At 39.2% G+C, this 19,341-nt stretch overlaps 1 protein-coding gene and 1 long non-coding RNA gene across 6 annotated transcripts in view; one reads left to right on the top strand and one right to left on the bottom strand.

Moving 5' to 3' along the window:
- Positions 1 to 19,341, bottom strand: part of ppm1e (protein phosphatase, Mg2+/Mn2+ dependent, 1E) — a 114,089-nt gene that overhangs the window by 9,844 nt on the left and 84,904 nt on the right. For all 5 annotated transcript variants that reach the window (XR_012385912.1, XR_012385910.1, XR_012385911.1 and 2 more), the window contains 4 exon segments: positions 13,559 to 13,758; positions 5,556 to 5,744; positions 5,321 to 5,464; positions 1,599 to 1,692 (listed from right to left, as the gene is read on the bottom strand). Coding sequence is in view for 2 of the 5 variants with exons in the window: in XM_073913979.1 (XP_073770080.1) it covers positions 1,599 to 1,692; positions 5,321 to 5,464; positions 5,556 to 5,744; positions 13,559 to 13,758 (627 nt within the window). In the remaining 3 variants the exon portion in view is untranslated.
- Positions 1 to 19,341, top strand: part of LOC141376421 (uncharacterized) — a 71,678-nt gene that overhangs the window by 18,410 nt on the left and 33,927 nt on the right. The window contains exons 3-4 of the long non-coding RNA XR_012386448.1: positions 5,332 to 5,488; positions 5,595 to 5,752. This is a non-coding gene — a long non-coding RNA (uncharacterized lncRNA). The remainder of the gene's footprint in view (positions 1 to 5,331; positions 5,489 to 5,594; positions 5,753 to 19,341) is intronic.

The raw sequence follows: 19,341 nt of genomic DNA, 5'->3' as shown, positions 1-19,341 counted from the left end.
CTAATCCTTCGTGGTACAGATTCAACAAGGTACTGGAAATAATCCTGAGATTTTGGTCCAAATTGATATGATAGCATCACGCAGTTGCTACAGATTTGTCGGCTGCACATCCATGATGCGAATCTCCCGTTTCACCACATCCCAAAGGTGCTCTATTGGATTGAGCTCTGGTGACTGTGGAGGCCATTTAAGTAGAGTGAACTCATTGACATGATCAAGAAACCAGTCTGAGATGATTTGCGCTTTATGACATGGCGTGTTATCCTGCTGGAAGTAGCCATCAGAAGATGGGTACACTGTGGTCATAAAGAGATGGACATGGTCAGCAACAAAACTCAGATAGGGTGTGGTGTTGACACGATGCTCAATTGGTACTAATGGGCCCAAAGTTTGCCAAGAAAATGTTCTCCACACCATTAAACCACCACCCCCAGCCTGAACTGTTAATATAAAGCAGGATGGATCCATGTTTTTATGTTATTGATGCCAAATTCTGACCCTATCATCCGAATGTTGCAGCAGAAATCGAGTCTCATCAGACCAGGCAACGTTTTTTCAATCTTCTATTGTCCAATTTTGGTGAGCATGTGTGAATTGTAGCCTCAGTTTCCTGTTTTTAGCTCAAAGGAATGGCACCCAGTGTGGTCTTCTGCTGCTGTAGCCCATCCGTCTCAAGGTTGGACATGTTGACATGTCAGAGATGCTCTTCTGCATACCTCGGTTGTAATGAGTGGTAATTTGAGTTACTGTTGCCTTTCTATCAGCTCGAACCAGTCTGGCCATTCTCCTCTCACCTCTGGCATCAACAAGGCATTTGCGCCCACAGAACAGCCACTCACTGGATATTTTCTCTTTATCTGTTCATTCTCTGTAAACCTTAGAGATGGTTATGCGTGAAAATCCCAGTAGATCAGCAGTTTCTGAAATACTCAGACCAGCCCGTCTGGCACTAACAACCATGCAACATTCAAATTCATTTAAATCACCTTTCTTCCCCATTCTGATGCTCGGTTTGAACAGCCGAAGATTGTCTTGATCATGTCTACATGCCTAAACGCATTGAGTTGCTGCCATGTGATTGGCTGATTAGAAATTTGCGTTAACGAGCAGTTGGACAGGTGTACCTAATAAAGTGGCCAGGGAGAGTATATTATCAGCTTTTAACAATATCATTGAGTAGCCCAAACAATATGATTAAGACCAAATGCAATCTACCCAGTCTGATTTCAATCATTACTCTAAAAGTGTTTTTTTTTTCTTCTTTTTTTCTGCAGTGGCCTGTACATCTAAAAATACACACACTGACCTTCAGGTTATCTTTTACCAAAGATCTCATCTAAATCAGTGTGTATCTTCCAAGAGCACAAAAGAAAAGTCTTTCAAAAGCATCTTAAGGAGTTTTGAATCTCTCTGCTGATGCCTTTCGCACAATTACTGCTGTTCAGGAGAAACTATTATCTGCATTATATTGTATGCATTGTGTAAAGTGCTATTCAGTTGATTTATGCAGCTCTGTAGAGAGCATGGAGCTGCAATTAAAGCTGTCAATTCGGCATTATAAAAAAAAAAATTGCATTGTCATTTCAAAGACCCCTTACCGATGGCTCTTGACACAGACAGGCTGCCATTCACCCTCCATGTGCCGAACCAGATCACACACCCGCCCAATGCCTCAATCCTCTTTTTCTCATCCTACAAAAACACACACACACACACATAAACAAACAAGCAATACGGTTAAGAGTCATTTTCAGTTCGTGCTTAATTAGTGAAACTCTAATTTGCGTTGAAGTCTAAGTGACTTACACTCAGTTTCATTATATAGATAAAGCTCCAAAGACTCAGCTCAACAAATCCACTCTTGGGAGTACATTATGTAACGTGGCTTAGCTGTCATGTGACTTTTGTCGATTGAATGGGCTCTTCTAAAGGACATCCCTCACAAAGAGCTGGACTTATGATGAAAAAGTAATTTGCAGAGAAATATAGGACTGTTTTTTTTTTTTTAACAACCCTCTTCCACTGTTTAAGTTAAAAGTAATAGTTTGTGTTTTTTATTCAATAGCATGTACAGTGCTCAACATAAATAAGTACACCCTATTTTGATAATGAATATTTTTATCAATCTCTTAGTTTTGGTGCATTTGAACAAAACAAAATAATATTTTAGACACAGAACATTTTTAGAAATATTGAAAACGATTGTACATTTAAATTCATGCAAAATATTGCAAGAAGAATTACCATCTACAAAATTTCTGCTAAATTTTATTAAACAAATAAAATTAACAAAAATTAAACAACTAAATGTTTCTCTTAAATTTAAATATTTTCCCTAACATGAATTTGGGTGTATTAAATTTAGAGCGTTATCGTAAGTTATTTTGTTAGATTTGCTCCAGATTTGGCTTTAGTACTGACTAATCTAATTTATACGCACAAATATAATATTTTAAAGCTTCCTATAAAAATAATAATTTAAATGAGAGATTTGTTTTTTTTTTTATGATTATTTATTTATTGCAGAACAAAGCCAGCATACATAGCTAGCAACAACTATATACAAGCCAGGGTTTGCATTAAATGAAAATACATAAAGAAATTACAAATAATATTATATATTATATATATATTATATTATATAATATTAAAATAAAGACAATAAAATAATAAATGAATAACAATACACAGAAAAAGAAAAGCTCTGGGGTGAGAATTAACTAGTTATTATATAAGAAACTTCTCAATAAAATCGGACCATGCTTTGATTGTATGGGGTTTAGCTCTGTTAATTCTAAATGAGAGATTTGTGAGGGGTGTACTTATATATGTTTACTATAATATTTAACTGCTATATAGGAATTTGTTTTTTTAAGGTCTTTGATGCTTAATAATGCTAATTAATCAATCAGAAACACAGTAAAGAGTAATATTGTGAAAATGAACAATTTAAAATATGGCTTAGTGCTTAGCACTTTTAAGAAGGTCGCTGATTTAAGCCCGGCTGGGTCAGTTAGCATTTCTGTGTGGAGTTTGCATGTTCTCATGGGTTTCCTCCAGGTGCTCCAGTTTCCCCCACAGTCCAAAGACATGCGCTATAGGTGAATTGAATAAATTAAATTGGCTGTAGTGTATGAGTGTGAATAAGAGTGTATGGATGTGGAACGTATGAATGTTTCCCAGTACGGGGTCGCAGCTGGGAGGGCATACACTGTGTAAAACATATACTGGATAAGTTGGCGGTTCATTCCGCTGTGGTGACCCCTGATAAATAAAGGGACTAAGCTGAAGGAAAATAAATGAATGAATTTATTGCTGTGATGCTAAATTCTCACTAGTCATTTTCTCTGTGACGCATGATCAGAAATCTTTCTATTATGCTGATTTGGTGCTCAAGAAATATATATTTTTAAATTATCGTCAGTGTTTAATGTTATCGAAACTTGCACTTTTTTATGACTAGAAAAGTCAAAGAAACAGTGTTTATGTAGAAGAAATCTTTTTGTAATTTACTAATGTCTTGTTCAGTTTTGATTAAGTTACTGCCTTCATAATAATTGAAAGTAAAAGCTTCCTTTAAAGTTATCTGGCCACAAACGTATACAGTTGACATCAATATTATTAGCCCACATACATTTTTTTCTTTTTCAAATTTTTCGCAGTATTTGCTTTAATATTTTTTCTTCTGAGAAAGTCTTATTTGTTTTATTTCGGCTAGAATAAAAGCAGTTTTTAATTTTTTTAACAATTTTAAGGTCAGTATTATTAGCCCTTTTAAGCTATATTTTTTGATAGTCTACAGAACAAACCATCAGTATACAAAACCTTTGCCTATTTACCCTAACCTGCCTAGTTAACCTAGTTAAGCCTTTAAATTGCACTTGAAGCTGAATACCAGTATCTTGAAAATTATCTAGTTAGATTTTGTTGCTTTATTTTTTCAGGTTTATCAGACTTATAGTTTTCCAATAAATATATTTTTTAGCATGATATTTGTAAAAATATGTCAAGCTGTTTTTTACTTAAAGTCCACATTTTTTTGCACGAATCTCTTTCACACTTACTAAGCATTATATTTTCAATAAATTATGGCTGCCTATTTTTACATAACGTCTAAGTCCAGTTTTTAACTGGTTGAATAACTCATATTAGCAAGAAGCTGTGATGTATCATCGCTAAGCTGTTAATTGTCCGCATAGCAACAAAACAGACCTAGCAACCATTAAAAACAGCAATATCTCTACATCAGAACATCGTAGGGACCTGGGTATCGGCTCGTTTGACTCATGCTAGCTTCCAAAATGGGACTTCATGTGTACTATGCATGGTAACAGTGATTAGCCAAATGCTAATAACGACTAGCTACATGCTATTAATGATTATCTAAGTGCAATATTATATGCTAGAAATGCTTACTAAGTATTAGGATTTGATAAAGCATGTAAATGAGGGTTGCCATTTAGCAACCCAATTTACATCAGCAACTGCTTAGCAACCACCTAGCAATGCCATAAACATTTTAGCAACTGCCTAGCAACCACTTAGCAACCGCTATGATACCTACCATCTGCAATTCCCAGTCCTAGCGCAGTCACATTGTCTTTCTTAAGCCAACATCAAAGTTCGTCAACGAACTTTAGGTTCTAGTTAAAACTATTAGGTTTAGAAATGTGTTAAACAAATCTTTTTGTTAAACAGAAATTTTGGGAAAAATACACAGGGGAGCTAATAATTCAGGAGCACTGATAATTCAGACTTCAACTGTATTTATTATTTAATTTCTATGTACAAAACAAAATATTTGGGACACTAAATTTGTTTTAAATGTTGTATTTAGTTGATCAACAAGTCAGTAAAAAAACAATACTCTAAAATATTACATGGCAGTTTTATTTAAATTCAACTAATAATCATTAATTTATTTTCCTTCATCTCTGATTAATCAGCGGTCGCCACAGCGAAATGAATCGCCAACTATTCCAACATATGTTTTATGCAGCGGATGCCCTTCCAGCCGCAACCCAGTACTGGGAAACACCCATAAACTCTTACATTCACACACACACTCACACATTACGGCCAATTTAGTTAATCCAATTCACCTGTAGCGCATGTCTTTGGACTGTGGGGGAAACTGGAGCATCCGGAGGAAACCCACGCCAACATGGGGAGAACATGCAAACTCCAAACAGAAATGCCAATTGACCTAGCCGAGGCTCGAAACAGCAACATTCTTGCTGTGAGGTGACGCTGCTAACCACTGAGCCACCGTGCCGCCCTTCAACTAATAATGATACTAATAATAATAATGCTTTTTCACCTCTCTGTCAGGTTTGTGTGGCTTCATCAGCTCCACCGGTTGACCTCTCTTCACCATCATGACCTGTGAATCTCCCAGCCAGGTCACGTACAGCGTGCGACCCCTCAGAAAAGTCACGACCCCTGTGGTGCCACAGCGCAGGTTCTGTTCCAGACACATGCAGACCTGGTCAGTACAAACAAAAGCTTCCTTGCATCTTGATGCCTAACAGGGCTTTGGGAGGGCACAAACTCACCTCGCTTTTTGCTTTTTTGATGAATCTCTCATCGGTCAGTTTGAAGGAGTGACACAAGGCTTCTCCTGCGTCCTGGCTGAACATTTCTTGCCTGACCAGATTAACATGCAGGTGATTGGCGGCGTAGTTGGCAGCGTCCACCCCGCCGTGACCATCAAACACAGCAAAGTAGGCCTGCTCTTCTTGATCCTGAAATAGTAAGTAACAGTGATTAAAAGGGTCATATTGTTTTCATAAGATATCAGTTTATGTTCTAGTGTTCCCAGAATGTGTCTCCTTAAAAGTGTCAGCATAAAATGCCCAAGAGATGATTTAATACAACTAATCTCACCACAATTTGCCTATTTGAATGATCTTCAGGGTTTCTGCTGTTTTCACAAAGTCAAATTTAAGACTTTTTAAGACCTTAATGAAGTAAATTTCAGACTAAAGCCTGGTTTATACTTTGAGTGATCGGCGTGACCCACGTCGTAAGCCTTCCTTGTTGTCGTGCATTTACATCTGCACACTGTTTGTGTAGATCTGCAATAATACTTTAGAAACACTAGCTGGCAACGAGGTGTTTATGTTCCTCTGTGTCGAGTTTCTTTGCTGGTGTTTTGTTTTTTCTGAATGCTACCTTAATGTACAAGTGGCTCAAACTCACTCATCGGAGTAATACACAAAGGGTAAAGAGGCTGTACGGGTGCTGATATTACTTAAATATATCACGGCTAGGCGAGGCAGTGGCGCAGTAGGTAGTGCTGTCGCCTCACAGCAAGAAGGTCGCTGGGTTGCTGGTTCGAACCTCGGCTCAGTTGGTGTTTCTCTATGGAGTTTGCATATTCTCCTTGCCTTCGTGTGGGTTTCCTCCGGGGGCTCCGGTTTCCCCCACAGTCCAAAGACATATGGTACAGGTGAATTGGGTAGGCTAAATTGTCAGTAGTGTATGAGTGTGTGTGTGTGTGAATGTGTGTGTGTGGATGTTTCCCAGAGATGGGTTGCGGCTGGAAGGGCATTGCTGTGTAAAAACTTGCTGGATAAGTTGGCGGTTCATTCCGCTGTGGCGACCCCGGATTAATAAAGGGACTAGGCCAAAAAGAAAATGAATGAATGAATGAATATCACGTCTATCAGCCAATCAGATTTGAGAACCAGACAGAACTGTTGTATAAATATATATATATATTCTTAATTTTTTTTAACGCATCTATAGTCATGCGGTGGCACAGAGTAAGGCCTCTTTCTTGACTTCACACAGAAACAGAAACGTGTGCGGCAGAACACAAAAGCAGCTTAAGCAGAAAGTGCAAGTATGTCTGCGCTCAGGAGATATTATAAAGTTGATGATGACAACATTGCCATAGCAAACTGTGAGATATGTAAACTTGGGATTGTCTGCGGGGTGTTTTAAGTTGAGATGTTATTTGTTTTTATAAAAGTTTTCTTTTTATATTTACTGTTGCACTAAAATCCAAAAACAAAGAATTGGAGTTAAATATTACTTAATTGTTCAAGCCGCTTGACAGAAGTGCTCTGTTTGTTAACAGAGTAGTTGAATGTTAAAAAAGGTCAATTAAATAAAAATAAAAAAGGAAAATCCTGGATCTGTTTTTTCACTCTTTGTTTTTTTTTTATGTATTATTGCAGTATCGGATATTTTTTTTTTTTTTTTATTGCATTATTCGGTATCGGTTGACACTCAAAATTAAATAAAAAAAACCTGATCGGGACATCCCTATCATCAACTAGCATATTGGGGCACTATTCTGATATGCTATCCTTTGCAAGTACAAAATACACTATTAACACTCTTCTTTTATCCTTACAGAAAACGCAAAAAAAAGCCTTGTTTCATGAATAAACAGTGCAAAATAAATATGTTAATGAATTATGCAAGTAATTGGTGATTTTTTGGGATAAATCGACATTGCTCTGGTCTTTGTAATTACTGTCAGTCAGTGGGAACTTAAGCAACATTAGACTAAAATGTTAACAAGCACATTCAGAAGAGAATCTTTCAAACATTCTCAAAATGTTGATTGATATTCTTGTTTTTAATTGGTGATTCGGAATGTTTGTTAGTCATTCACTATACTGATAGAAAAGCAAGGTTGCATAATCTATTTTTAATTGAAATAAGTCCCCCCCAAAAAAGCATAAAACAAAAATGTGCCAACCTCAACTGATCTGAAGCCGTTTGCTTCATTAAATGCAATTAACATGGCTAAATGAAATATTAAACATATTTGAACTATATGCAAATCAAATGTTGGTGTTTCCTCTCGCTGATCGGTTTTAATTATCAGCAGCTTATGTATTATCAATGGCTTAGTTCCATAGCAGGGTCAGTCAAACGGGATAAGCTCTCATTGGTATAAATAAGATTTCATTCCGAAAGACTCCCTGAGCTGCCATTTACTGTTGCACTGGGGTGCCGCTGCACACAATCAGCTTCAGATCAAATGAAAAGACTCCCAGTTAGATTTTATCATTAAACATTGATGCATTCATCTATTTTCAGTTTAGCTGTTCTTTCTTTAATTAATCTGCTAATAATGAATACTCCAAATCTTGTCCAATGCATGTATTTGAATGACAAAAAAGTAAATGTACAGTACAGTATAGTGTACACTACAATATAGTGCACAAAATAAAAAAAAAAACACATTCAGCCTAAAATTTTTTGAAGTTGAATTTAAATTTTTTTTTACTTTCTTTCAATCATCTGAAGACGTTTTCTATAGTAATTATGTACTTCTGAAAGGTAATAAGAGATATTTAGAACTTAAATATTAATATATACACAACAGTTCTGTCTAGTTCTCTAATCTGATTGGCTGATAGCCGTGGATGTTCTGCAATATCAGCACTCATACAGCCTTTTCACTCTAGTGTATTACTACGTTCACATAGAGTGACAGCAGATCAATAAACTCACTACAGTTTGACAGATATTGCAGCTGTTCGACAACATAATGTCTTTTGAGGGTTTTTTTAGGTGAGAATGTAGTTATTTAAATTGCAACTATGCAGTTCATTTATAAGGATAGTGCCTATTTTAAAATATTTATAATTTCGAAGATCTGCGGCCATTGGTTTTCCATCCTGAACAGAGCAAAGACGGTTGCACCACAAGATGGCGACAGAGACCGCATAATAAGTCCTTAAGGGAGAAAAACTTTCTTTTCATATTTTAAACTACAGCTGATCAACTATTCTTTCTAAATCAACCTCTCTCTCTCATTACGCTAGAGAATCATTCAAATACTAGCTCTAAAGTGACGTTAACTAGCAACGAATTCTGCTGTTCTGACATCAGCTGCAGATGTGTATAAAAGGCGGAAGAAAGTAGTTCCTCTTACAAAAGGATTTCTGAGACTCTGTTTATTTTATTTTTATATACACTATTATGCCGTTGAACTGTTGTATCAATGCAAAATCACACTCATAGCAGAACGATATGGCTGTATATCGTCACGTGTGTAATATTATATATCTCCTTGCTATTGTACCTTATTGTAGATATAATAGCTAATAGAATATTAAATTTCAATATGTTTATTGCGATTGCCTGAATATTTTTTGTTTGTTTACTTTATACATCTCATTAATTCTATATATTTACATTTTATTGTGAATATTTCAATGTATAAATAGACTGAAATATTAACAATTAATATGACCAATCGTATGCATATGCACAAACTAAACACAAAATAAATCAATTCTTAAAGGTTTTTTGCATTATTAGAAATATTTATTGTAAAAATTTTAAAGTAAATCATGTCTTTGAAGTAAAATGAATAAGAAATAGCATTTTATTTATTTGAAATTGAACTACCCAAATATACACACACATACATACACACATACACACACACGCACACACACACACACACACACACACACACACACACACACACACACACACACACACACACACACACACGTATAACGAACACAAATCAAAAGCATCCAGGAGCTTTTTTCAATTGTAGTTTATTGAAAATTAAATATACTGTAAGTGGAAAAGTATTACAACATATTTTAAATTTATATTAATATTATAATTTATAAATTTATATTTTATATTTAGAGGTCACTTAACCTATTACCAATGTAACACAATGTACTTTATGTACAAATGTGTCCTCTAAAAATTTCTTTCTATCTGTCTGTCCATCCACTCACCCGTCCGTCCGTCCATCCTTCTATCTATCTATCTATCTATCTGTCTGTCTGTCTATCTATCTATCTATCTATCTATCTATCTATCTATCTATCTATCTATCTATCTATCTATCTATCTATCTATCTATCTATCTATCTATCTATCTATCTATCTATCTATCTATCTATCTATCCATCCATTCTTCTATCCGTCTGTCTATCTGTCTGTCCGTCCGTCCGTCCGTCCATCCATCCATCCGTCCGTCCATCCATCCATCCACCCACTCACCCACCCACCCACCCACCCACCATCCATCTATCTATAAATGTCAATATGTGAATCAGATAAATCATCAGGCAGTACTTTATTTTTATATCTGAGTACAAGACACTGAATATGTATGTTTCACATTTTTACTGCATTTGCTTTTTGCAATTCTAATTTATTCACAGCATTGTGCAAAAAAATAAATGCACTCTTATTTACAACAAACAAACTTTCTTTGGGTAGAGCTGTGCACAACTGTAAACCATATTGCAGAACATATTGGAACTGAACCTACAACACACACAGGTCTGTAAATCATTAATGAAACTGTTTATTTTTAAGACATTTTCAGGAAAATAAAGATTTTTTTTTATATAAAATTAGCTTACTAGACAGATTTTGACAACTAGTTCAACATTTGTGTATGTAATGACTCAAGTAATGAAATGAGGACTGTTAGTTTTATATGGAATGACTATTCAGCATTTACAAGTTTAGTTCATTTTGACTGACATGACAGAAGCAAATAATAATATTATAAACAGCAGAGAGTTGTATGAAAGCAATTAATGCATGTCCAAAAGCATCTGCAATGTGTTGGAAGGAATGAGAAACTGCTACTATGATGTGCACAAATGACTAATTGTTTTGAGAATTGCATTAACTGTTGTGCAAATGTAAATAGTGTTGTGAGAAATGCAGCAAAGTGACTGAAAAAAAACTGTACGTGCATCATTTATTATAATGGAAGCATGCTAGTTTTCTCATGTTCGTCGCATAAAACAACTGTGTTTACATTTCTCTCTGTACACTGAATTGCACTATCCACTTACTGGCCGAGACTGGTCTCTGATCTGTTTCCGCCTAAGGCAAAGGGATGTTAGTGTTCGCCAATAATACCAGTAAAAGCCCAACATTTATCTCCAAATGGCTGGCAGATGTGACGGATGAAGAACCGCCTCAGAGTCTATGAGTAAAGTGTGTTAGTGAAGAGAGTATTGATGGAACGTGTCATCATTAGGACTGAATATTCCCCCGCAGTCGTGTTTTAGGGCGCCTTTATGTCATGCTACACTTGTCTGCTCTTATTAGAGGAACAATAGCCCACACGTCTCATCTCAAACATCAAGTGGATCTAGACGTGAGACTGCAAATCTGTCCGCACTTATTGCTTTCCGGTGACGGAGCACATTCCCGCTCGAATGGAAATTGCACCGGCAATGAGGAAAGCAATTGCATAATGCCGTTTCTTCGGGGATGTTAAGTTCAGCACGACTCTATCACAGTGAAAAGAGACGCTATGTGTATCGGCACTTAGCATCTATCTAGACTCACATTTGTGAGTGCTATTTATTTAGGCATGGGAGGCTCGGCAATGGCCTTAAAATGGGTTTTTGATGAAAAACAATCATGGGATGTTTGTTAGATGCTTTACAGTTTGATTGTGGATCAGAGCGGTGGTCACATGTCTTGGTGCTCATCTAAGGCGCTGCAGGTTTAAATGCCTTTTATATCCAGTGTTGTTTTATTGTAAAGTTTATTATTTTGTTACAGCAACAAAGAAAGTCATAGTAAATAAACTGGATTATAAGCATAGTCCTTGCACATTAAAAAACAAAGAGGAATAAGAATTAGTTTATACTGCAAAAAATGCTGGGTTCCACATAATCCATTTGTGTTGGGACAACATGACAAAACTAAGTTAACCTATTAGTGTTTACTAGTTGAAGTTTCCATCCATCCATCCATCCATCCATCCATCCATCTAACATTTACAGACTATTTATCTGCCTGTCTGTCTATTTATCCATCCATCTTACATATTACAGACCATCTATCCATCCATCCGTCATTTTATCCCTTCCATCCATCCATCCATCCATCCATCCATTCATCTAACATTTACAGACTATTTATCTGCCTGTCTGTCTATTTATCCATCCATCTTACATATTACAGACCATCTATCCATCCATCCGTCATTTTATCCCTTCCATCCATCCATCCATCCGTCCATCCATAATTTTATCTGTTCCATCCATCCATCGATCATCTATCCATCCATCATTTTATCTCTTCCATCCATCCATCCACCCACCATTTTATTTCTTCCATCCAACCATCCATTCATCCTTACAGACCATATACAGACCATCCATCCATCACTTTATCTCTTCAATCCGTCCATTCATTCATCCATCCATCCATCCATCCATTCTTCCACCCATAATTTCATCTCTGCCATCCATCGATCCATCCATCCATATCCAAGGCAAGGCAAGGCAAGTTTATTTATATAGCACATTTCATACACAGTGGCAATTCAAAGTGCATAAACAAGAATAAAAAAGACAAGTATAAGAAAATAAAAACAAACAAACAATAAAAAATGATTAAAAACAGATTAAAATGTGTTAAAACAGGTTATAAAAGAATAAGAAAAAGAAAAGAAAGACATAATCATAGGATCTGTCGGACGTAGCACAGTGCTCATTCAGTAAAGGCACAGTTAAACAGATGTGTTTTCAGTCTTGATTTGAATGTGCCTAAAGTTGGAGCACATCTGATCATTTCTGGAAGCTGATTCCAGCAGCGAGGGCCGTAGTAGGTAAAAGCTGATTCACCCTGCTTTGACTGAACTCGTCCATCCATCTATCCATCCATCCATTCATCCATTCTTCCATCCTTCCTTCCTTCCTTCCTTCCTTCCTTCCTTCCTTCCAGTGTGTATTAGTATACTAAATAATTAGTAGAATTCTTAAACAAATAGAAATGGGTGTGTTCGGTGTCTATTTTATGTACTTTTACTTACTGCATGTACCTTAAATTTACTTAATGTGCAAAAATTATATATAAATATTAAACAAAGTGCACTGCAAAAAACGATCTGAGTCAAATGTTTTATTTTTACTTATTTTAATGATTTAATCATTTACAAAGTTTAACTAAAAAGACAGTTTGACTTGGGCTGAGATTACTAGAACAATTAGTTTGATTCAACTAAAACAAAACGTAAAAAATATACTGTGTTGCTAAGTTCACTTAAAAAAACTCAAGTATACTTGAAGCAAAATATACTTGCAGTTTAATAACTACAAAACTAGTTAGTGGTTTAATGAGAATATATTTCAAAGTGTGCTTTTATATATTAATAAATGTGGTTTAAGTATTTAATAAAAAAAACATACAGTACTCTTAAACTAGTTGTGTACTCAAACATAAAAAGTGCGCTATTTAGTCCCAAGTAGAATTAAATAGTACCCTTACATGTATATTGCAAGTACATTGATCTATACTTACTACATATAGTATACTTAAAAATATACTTTAAATTTAATGAATTTAAGTGTACAGATTTGTTTTAAGGATAACTATAACTAGTTATTATCTTTTCTGTTTTCATTAAAAAGTTATTGTTTGTTTTTGTCATTTTTTTAGCAAATTTATATCTATATATTTGTTGTTTTTTTAATTAATGTTAATTTATTTAAGTTTGTTTTTTATCCCAAACAACTAAATACAAGTTTACATTATTTTTGGGAGAAAAATAAAACATCACTCAAAGCCCCAATCAAGGTCATACCTGTAGATTGAAGAGTGTGTTGAAGTCAGGAATCACAACGTGTTTGTCCTCCATCTTCCGGCGCATGTTTTTAATAGCATGGATGGAAGTCTCATAGTAGGGCAAGTGACGGCGGCGATATGGAAAGTCTTTTAGCCATTGACTGCACGTCTCACACAGCTTATTGAAGACAAGTCGCGCCAGCTTCACCGAATCGATCTCTGTTGAGACAAATGTCACGTTACTTGTTACCATTTTGTGCATGTGTTTGAAAACGTAACATTCTGTAGTGCGTTTAGTTATTGGTTTGTTACTATATAAATGGTATTTATTTAAGGCCATTTGGTAAATTCAGTCATCATACTGTTGACATCCTTAATTTTTATCAGTATCCGTATCTGATGTGATTTTTATATTTGCAGTTTGATTGGATGGGAATCACAGGAGTGATTATTCTGCTTAGCCAATCACCGTAGACAAGAAAAAAAAGTAGTAACCAGTGTTGGGGAAAGTTACTTTTGAAAGTAATGCATTACAATGTTCAGTTACTCCCCAATAAAGTAACTAGTTGCGTTACTTAGTTACTTTTTACGTTACTTTTACCTTACTTTTCCTTACCACACTGTACAACGCAGTGTATAACCCACACTTTCATTTAACTTTAAAAACATAAATTATTTAGGATAATGTTATCTTCTGAGAACTTCCAGACCCCAGAGCTATACATGCCGTATTTACCAATTAATGAAAGTTTAAAGCAATGTGTTCACTATTTTTGTACTTTTTGTCTTAACTGTTACATAAAATCTCTCTCGATTGACACAATCCCCATTTCTTTTCTCAGATGCGTTCAGAATAATGAACGCATTCTCTTAATGAGTGTGTGTTTTGACGTGACCACATTCATTTTAATTCAGCAATTTCTTTTGTAAAATTTAATTAATTAAACTAAAAGTAGCTCCCATTACAGTTTTTCTTGATTGCTTTGATGCAGCCGTCAACTGAAACTCCACATTTTCCACACAGTTAACACACAGGCCTAAACAGTGGTACTCTTCGTCAAAATGATACATTTTGCTTGCAAAACGCACATACCATGTCAAAACATTTAAAATATGCAACGAAAGCTAGTTTTACCTGCAAACAACACAACTTGCAAACAAGTGTATGATCTCTTTCAATTAATCCTTACACAATGGACAACAAAATACAGAAATCAGTGTGAATCAGTGCACCATTGCTTGCGATTGTAGCCTATTGCCAATGCCATTTGTTGTCTTTCTATTTGGGCTGTCAAATTTGCCTTTTTGCAAAGATATGGATCCAGAAAAAGAAATGCTTTGATTAAATTTATATTGAATTCATGACATGTTTCGAACTGTGTGAAAACTGAAACACTGTTAAAAAAAAAACAAAAAAAAAACAGACAAAAGTAACAAAATACTGTAAATATTAGAGAAAACACATGTAAACCAATATACAGTCAAATCTATTGGGAGTATAGCCACTTTTGACCTCCTCCATCCATACTGGTACAGAACAACACAGACCTTCCACCGTTTTTAATGTTTGCAGACTGATTGCTAATTGAAGATTTTTGTGAAGGAATGTCAAACCGGCGCTTCAGTGAATTCATACTGATCTTGGTAGTTTCTAATAGTTAGGAATAGTTGGTTTCTGTTTGGTTACCAAAGCTAAAACAATGACGTTTGGACTGCTTGAATGACATCCGTGTTAACTGTTTTGAAAAAGGGTGGGGAAAATGTGTCAACCCAATGAGAAAGGGTTTACACATTTGCAAGACCTGTCTTCAGCTCTGCTGGGATAGTGATACTGAAAATTAAGTGGAACCTAGTTTCTTTAACCAGGTCAAAGTAAACAAGTAAAACTGTAATAAAAAAAAAGTAACTCAAATATTATTCAATTTTTTTAAGTAATGTGTTACTTTACTCGTTGCTTAAAAAAGTAAGATTATACTGTATGGTAGTGACTGCAGGTTACAAGAAAGTAGTGGAGTAAAAGCACCGATATTGTCCGGACTTTGCCACTTTGGTCATTTTAATTCTTGTTTTGGTGGAGGAGTCCAGACACTAGTTCTGTCTTGTCTAGTATGTTGTGCTCGGGTCGAGTTCTCTCAGGTTGAGCACTCATATTTCCTGTCATTGTCTATATATGAGCACCGTCTTGGCCATGCTTGAGCTGTGCGCACATCCGCGTCAAGGTCCGGGCATAATCTGTATTGTTGTAACGCCGGGGAGTGACACCACAACAGAAGGTAGGATCCAATATGCAGGTTTATTCTTTGTCAGGCAAGCAGTGGTCCATACAGGTATGAACAGGTATGTTTGGGCAAATCCAGAGTCGAAGTCAATAAACAGGCAATAGGTCGTAAGGCAGGCGGCTAAACAGGATGACAAGGATAAACAGGGCTAAGAACCAAAACACGGGAAAACAAGACCAGGATAACGCGTTGTAATGTCACCAAACAGTAGACAAGACTCGGCAATGTGAATGAGTGTGTGTGCTGCTTAAATACTGTGTGTAATCAGTCTCTGTAACAGGTTTCAGCTGGTGATGTAATCAGGAAGATGAGTGACCAGGCGTGCGTGATTGGAAGAAGTGCATGTATGGAAATGTAGTCCTGGGGAATGCGGAAGTGAAGTTTATGATGAAGAGGAAACCAGCGATCTCCAGTGAATGATCGCTGGTTATTGTAACATAGCCCCCCCTCTAAAGAGCGGCTTCCAGACGCTCCAAATACAGTTCAGGCGGGAGGTGGAGCGGAGGCGGAACAGGGGGAGGGATGGAGGGCCAGGACCATGCAGCGGGGGCAGGACTGGAGCATGGAGCTGCGGAGGGCCTGGAGCGTGGAGCTGCGGAGGGCCTGGAGCGTGGAGCTGCGGAGGGCCTGGAGCGTGGAGCTGCGGAGGGCCTGGAGCGTGGAGCTGCGGAGGGCCTGGAGCGTGGAGCTGCGGAGGGCCTGGAGCGTGGAGCTGCGGAGGGCCTGGAGCGTGGAGCTGCGGAGGGCCTGGAGCGTGGAGCTGCGGAGGGCCTGGAGCGTGGAGCTGCGGAGGGCCTGGAGCGTGGAGCTGCGGAGGGCCTGGAGCGTGGAGCTGCGGAGGGCCTGGAGCGTGGAGCTGCGGAGGGCCTGGAGCGTGGAGCTGCGGAGGGCCTGGAGCGTGGAACTGCGGAGGGCCTGGAGCGTGGAACTGCGGAGGGCCTGGAGCGTGGAACTGCAGTGGCCCTGGATCATGAGGCTGCGACCATTGAGGAAGCTTAGGAGGCGGTGGCCGTTCAGGTAGTTCAGGCGGCGGCGGCCGTTCAGGGAGTTCAGGCGGCGGCGGCCGTTCAGGGAGTTCAGGCGGCGGCGGCCGTTCAGGGAGTTCAGGCGGCGGCGGCGGCCGTTCAGGGAGTTCAGGCGGTGGCGGCCATTCAGGAAGCTCAGGAGGCGGCGGCCATTCAGGAAACTCAGGAGGCGGCGGCCATTCAGGAAACTCAGGAGGCGGAGTCGACTCTGGTTGCGGCGTCGACTCTGGCTGCGGCGTCGACTCTGGCTGCGGCGTCGACTCTGGCTGCGGCGTCGACTCTGGCTGCGGCGTCGACTCTGGCTGCGGCGTCGACTCTGGCTGCGGCGTCGACTCTGGCTGCGGCGTCGACTCTGGCTGCGGCGTCGACTCTGGCTGCGGCGTCGACTCTGGCTGCGGCGTCGACTCTGGCTGCGGCGTCGACTCTGGCTGCGGCGTCGACTCTGGCAGCACTGGAGGATCTGGCAGCACTGGAGTGTCTAGCAGCTCTGGAGGGTCTGGCAGCTCTGGAGGGTCTGGCAGCTCTGGAGGGTCTGGCAGCTCTGGAGGGTCTGGCAGCTCTGGAGGGTCTGGCAGCTCTGGAGGGTCTGGCAGCTCTGGAGGGTCTGGCAGCTCTGGAGGGTCTGGCAGCTCTGGAGGGTCTGGCAGCTCTGGAGGGTCTGGCAGCTCTGGAGGGTCTGGCAGCTCTGGTAACTCAGGTGGTGGAGGCCATTCTAGGGGCTCAGTTGATGGCATTTCAGGAACTAGAACAGGAACTATGGCAGGAACGGACAAGGAACAGGAAACCATCTTGTGAGCTGGTGGCAGATTGGCGTTTACCACATTGTGAGTTGGAGGGCTGGTTGTGACCACATTGTGAGCTGGAGGACTGGAGTCGGCCATCTTGTGAGCTGGAGGACTTGAGTCGGCCATCTTGTGAGCTGGAGGACTGGAGTCGGCCATCTTGTGAGCTGGAGGACTGGAGTCGGCCATCTTGTGAGCTGGAGGACTGGAGTCGGCCATCTTGTGAGCTGAAGGACTGGAGTCGGCCATCTTGTGAGCTGGAGGACTGGAGTCGGCCATCTTGTGAGCTGGAGGACTGGAGTCGGCCATCTTGTGAGCTGGAATGTTGGCGGCCATTTTGTGACATGGGGAACTGGAGACAGCCATCTTGTGAGCTGGCTGAGGTCTAGGCAGGTGAACAGGGGACAGGAGTACTGGAGATGCAAGCATAATATTGTCAGTAGAGGGGATTGCAAGCCCCGCGGCTGGCGGGTCTTGCTGTCCTTTGCCCCCCCCCAAAAAAGATTTAGGGGTGTCCTCCACCTCTCCTACAGTGAAGGGGGACCCAGACATTCTTAAGGCCAAATCAATATAATGTTCTAATGTCTCATTGGGTTCGTGCAATCTCATTGTCGAGTACAATGGCTCAGACAGTCCTCCATGAAAAAAGATCATGAGACATAACTCACTCAATGTTGTCAAATGTGCCAGATTGATGAAATCCTCCACATACTCTTCTATGGACCGTGCTTCCTGACGCAGACGCATGATTGCAATACCCGCTGGATCCATGTTGCGGCCGAGTCTTCTGTAACGCCGGGGAGTGACACCACAACAGAAGGTAGGATCCAATATGCAGGTTTATTCTTTGTCAGGCAAGCAGTGGTCCATACAGGTATGAACAGGTATGTTTGGGCAAATCCAGAGTCGAAGTCAATAAACAGGCAATAGGTCGTAAGGCAGGCGGCTAAACAGGATGACAAGGATAAACAGGGCTAAGAACCAAAACACGGGAAAACAAGACCAGGATAACGCGTTGTAATGTCACCAAACAGTAGACAAGACTCGGCAATGTGAATGAGTGTGTGTGCTGCTTAAATACTGTGTGTAATCAGTCTCTGTAACAGGTTTCAGCTGGTGATGTAATCAGGAAGATGAGTGACCAGGCGTGCGTGATTGGAAGAAGTGCATGTATGGAAATGTAGTCCTGGGGAATGCGGAAGTGAAGTTTATGATGAAGAGGAAACCAGCGATCTCCAGTGAATGATCGCTGGTTATTGTAACAATTGTCTGTATTCTCACAGGGCATGCTCGGTGTTCTCATCGCTCCAGTTTAGTTGGTTTCTGTTGGCAATGGGATCAGAAAAGTGTTTCCATTTATCATGTGCTCGTGTCTTGCGTTCTGTCTGTGTCGTCTATTGTCTAGTCCCACCCTCCTTGATATCCCATTATTAGTTTATTCAGTTCACCTGTTTGTTTGTTAATATTTTCTCTTTATAGCTCCCTCTTGTCTGCTGTCCTGTGCCAGTTTGTCAATTGTCATACTTCATGTTCCTGCCGTGTCTTGTCCTGAACTTCCCGGCCCGCCCAGCCAAGTCAGTTTTTTTTTGTCTTTTAGTTATGTTTTTCCCACTCGGGATGGATTTTGTTTTATTTTTAATTAATAAGTCCATCATTTTCTCGCATTTGAGTTCTCGCTCCTTTCTTTAAGCCACATCCCTGACAGCACTTAATTCA

Source organism: Danio rerio, chromosome 10 (genome assembly GCF_049306965.1).
Source record: "Danio rerio strain Tuebingen ecotype United States chromosome 10, GRCz12tu, whole genome shotgun sequence".
Taxonomy (NCBI): Eukaryota; Metazoa; Chordata; class Actinopteri; order Cypriniformes; family Danionidae; genus Danio; species Danio rerio.
This window is presented reverse-complemented; position numbering and strand designations above follow the sequence as displayed.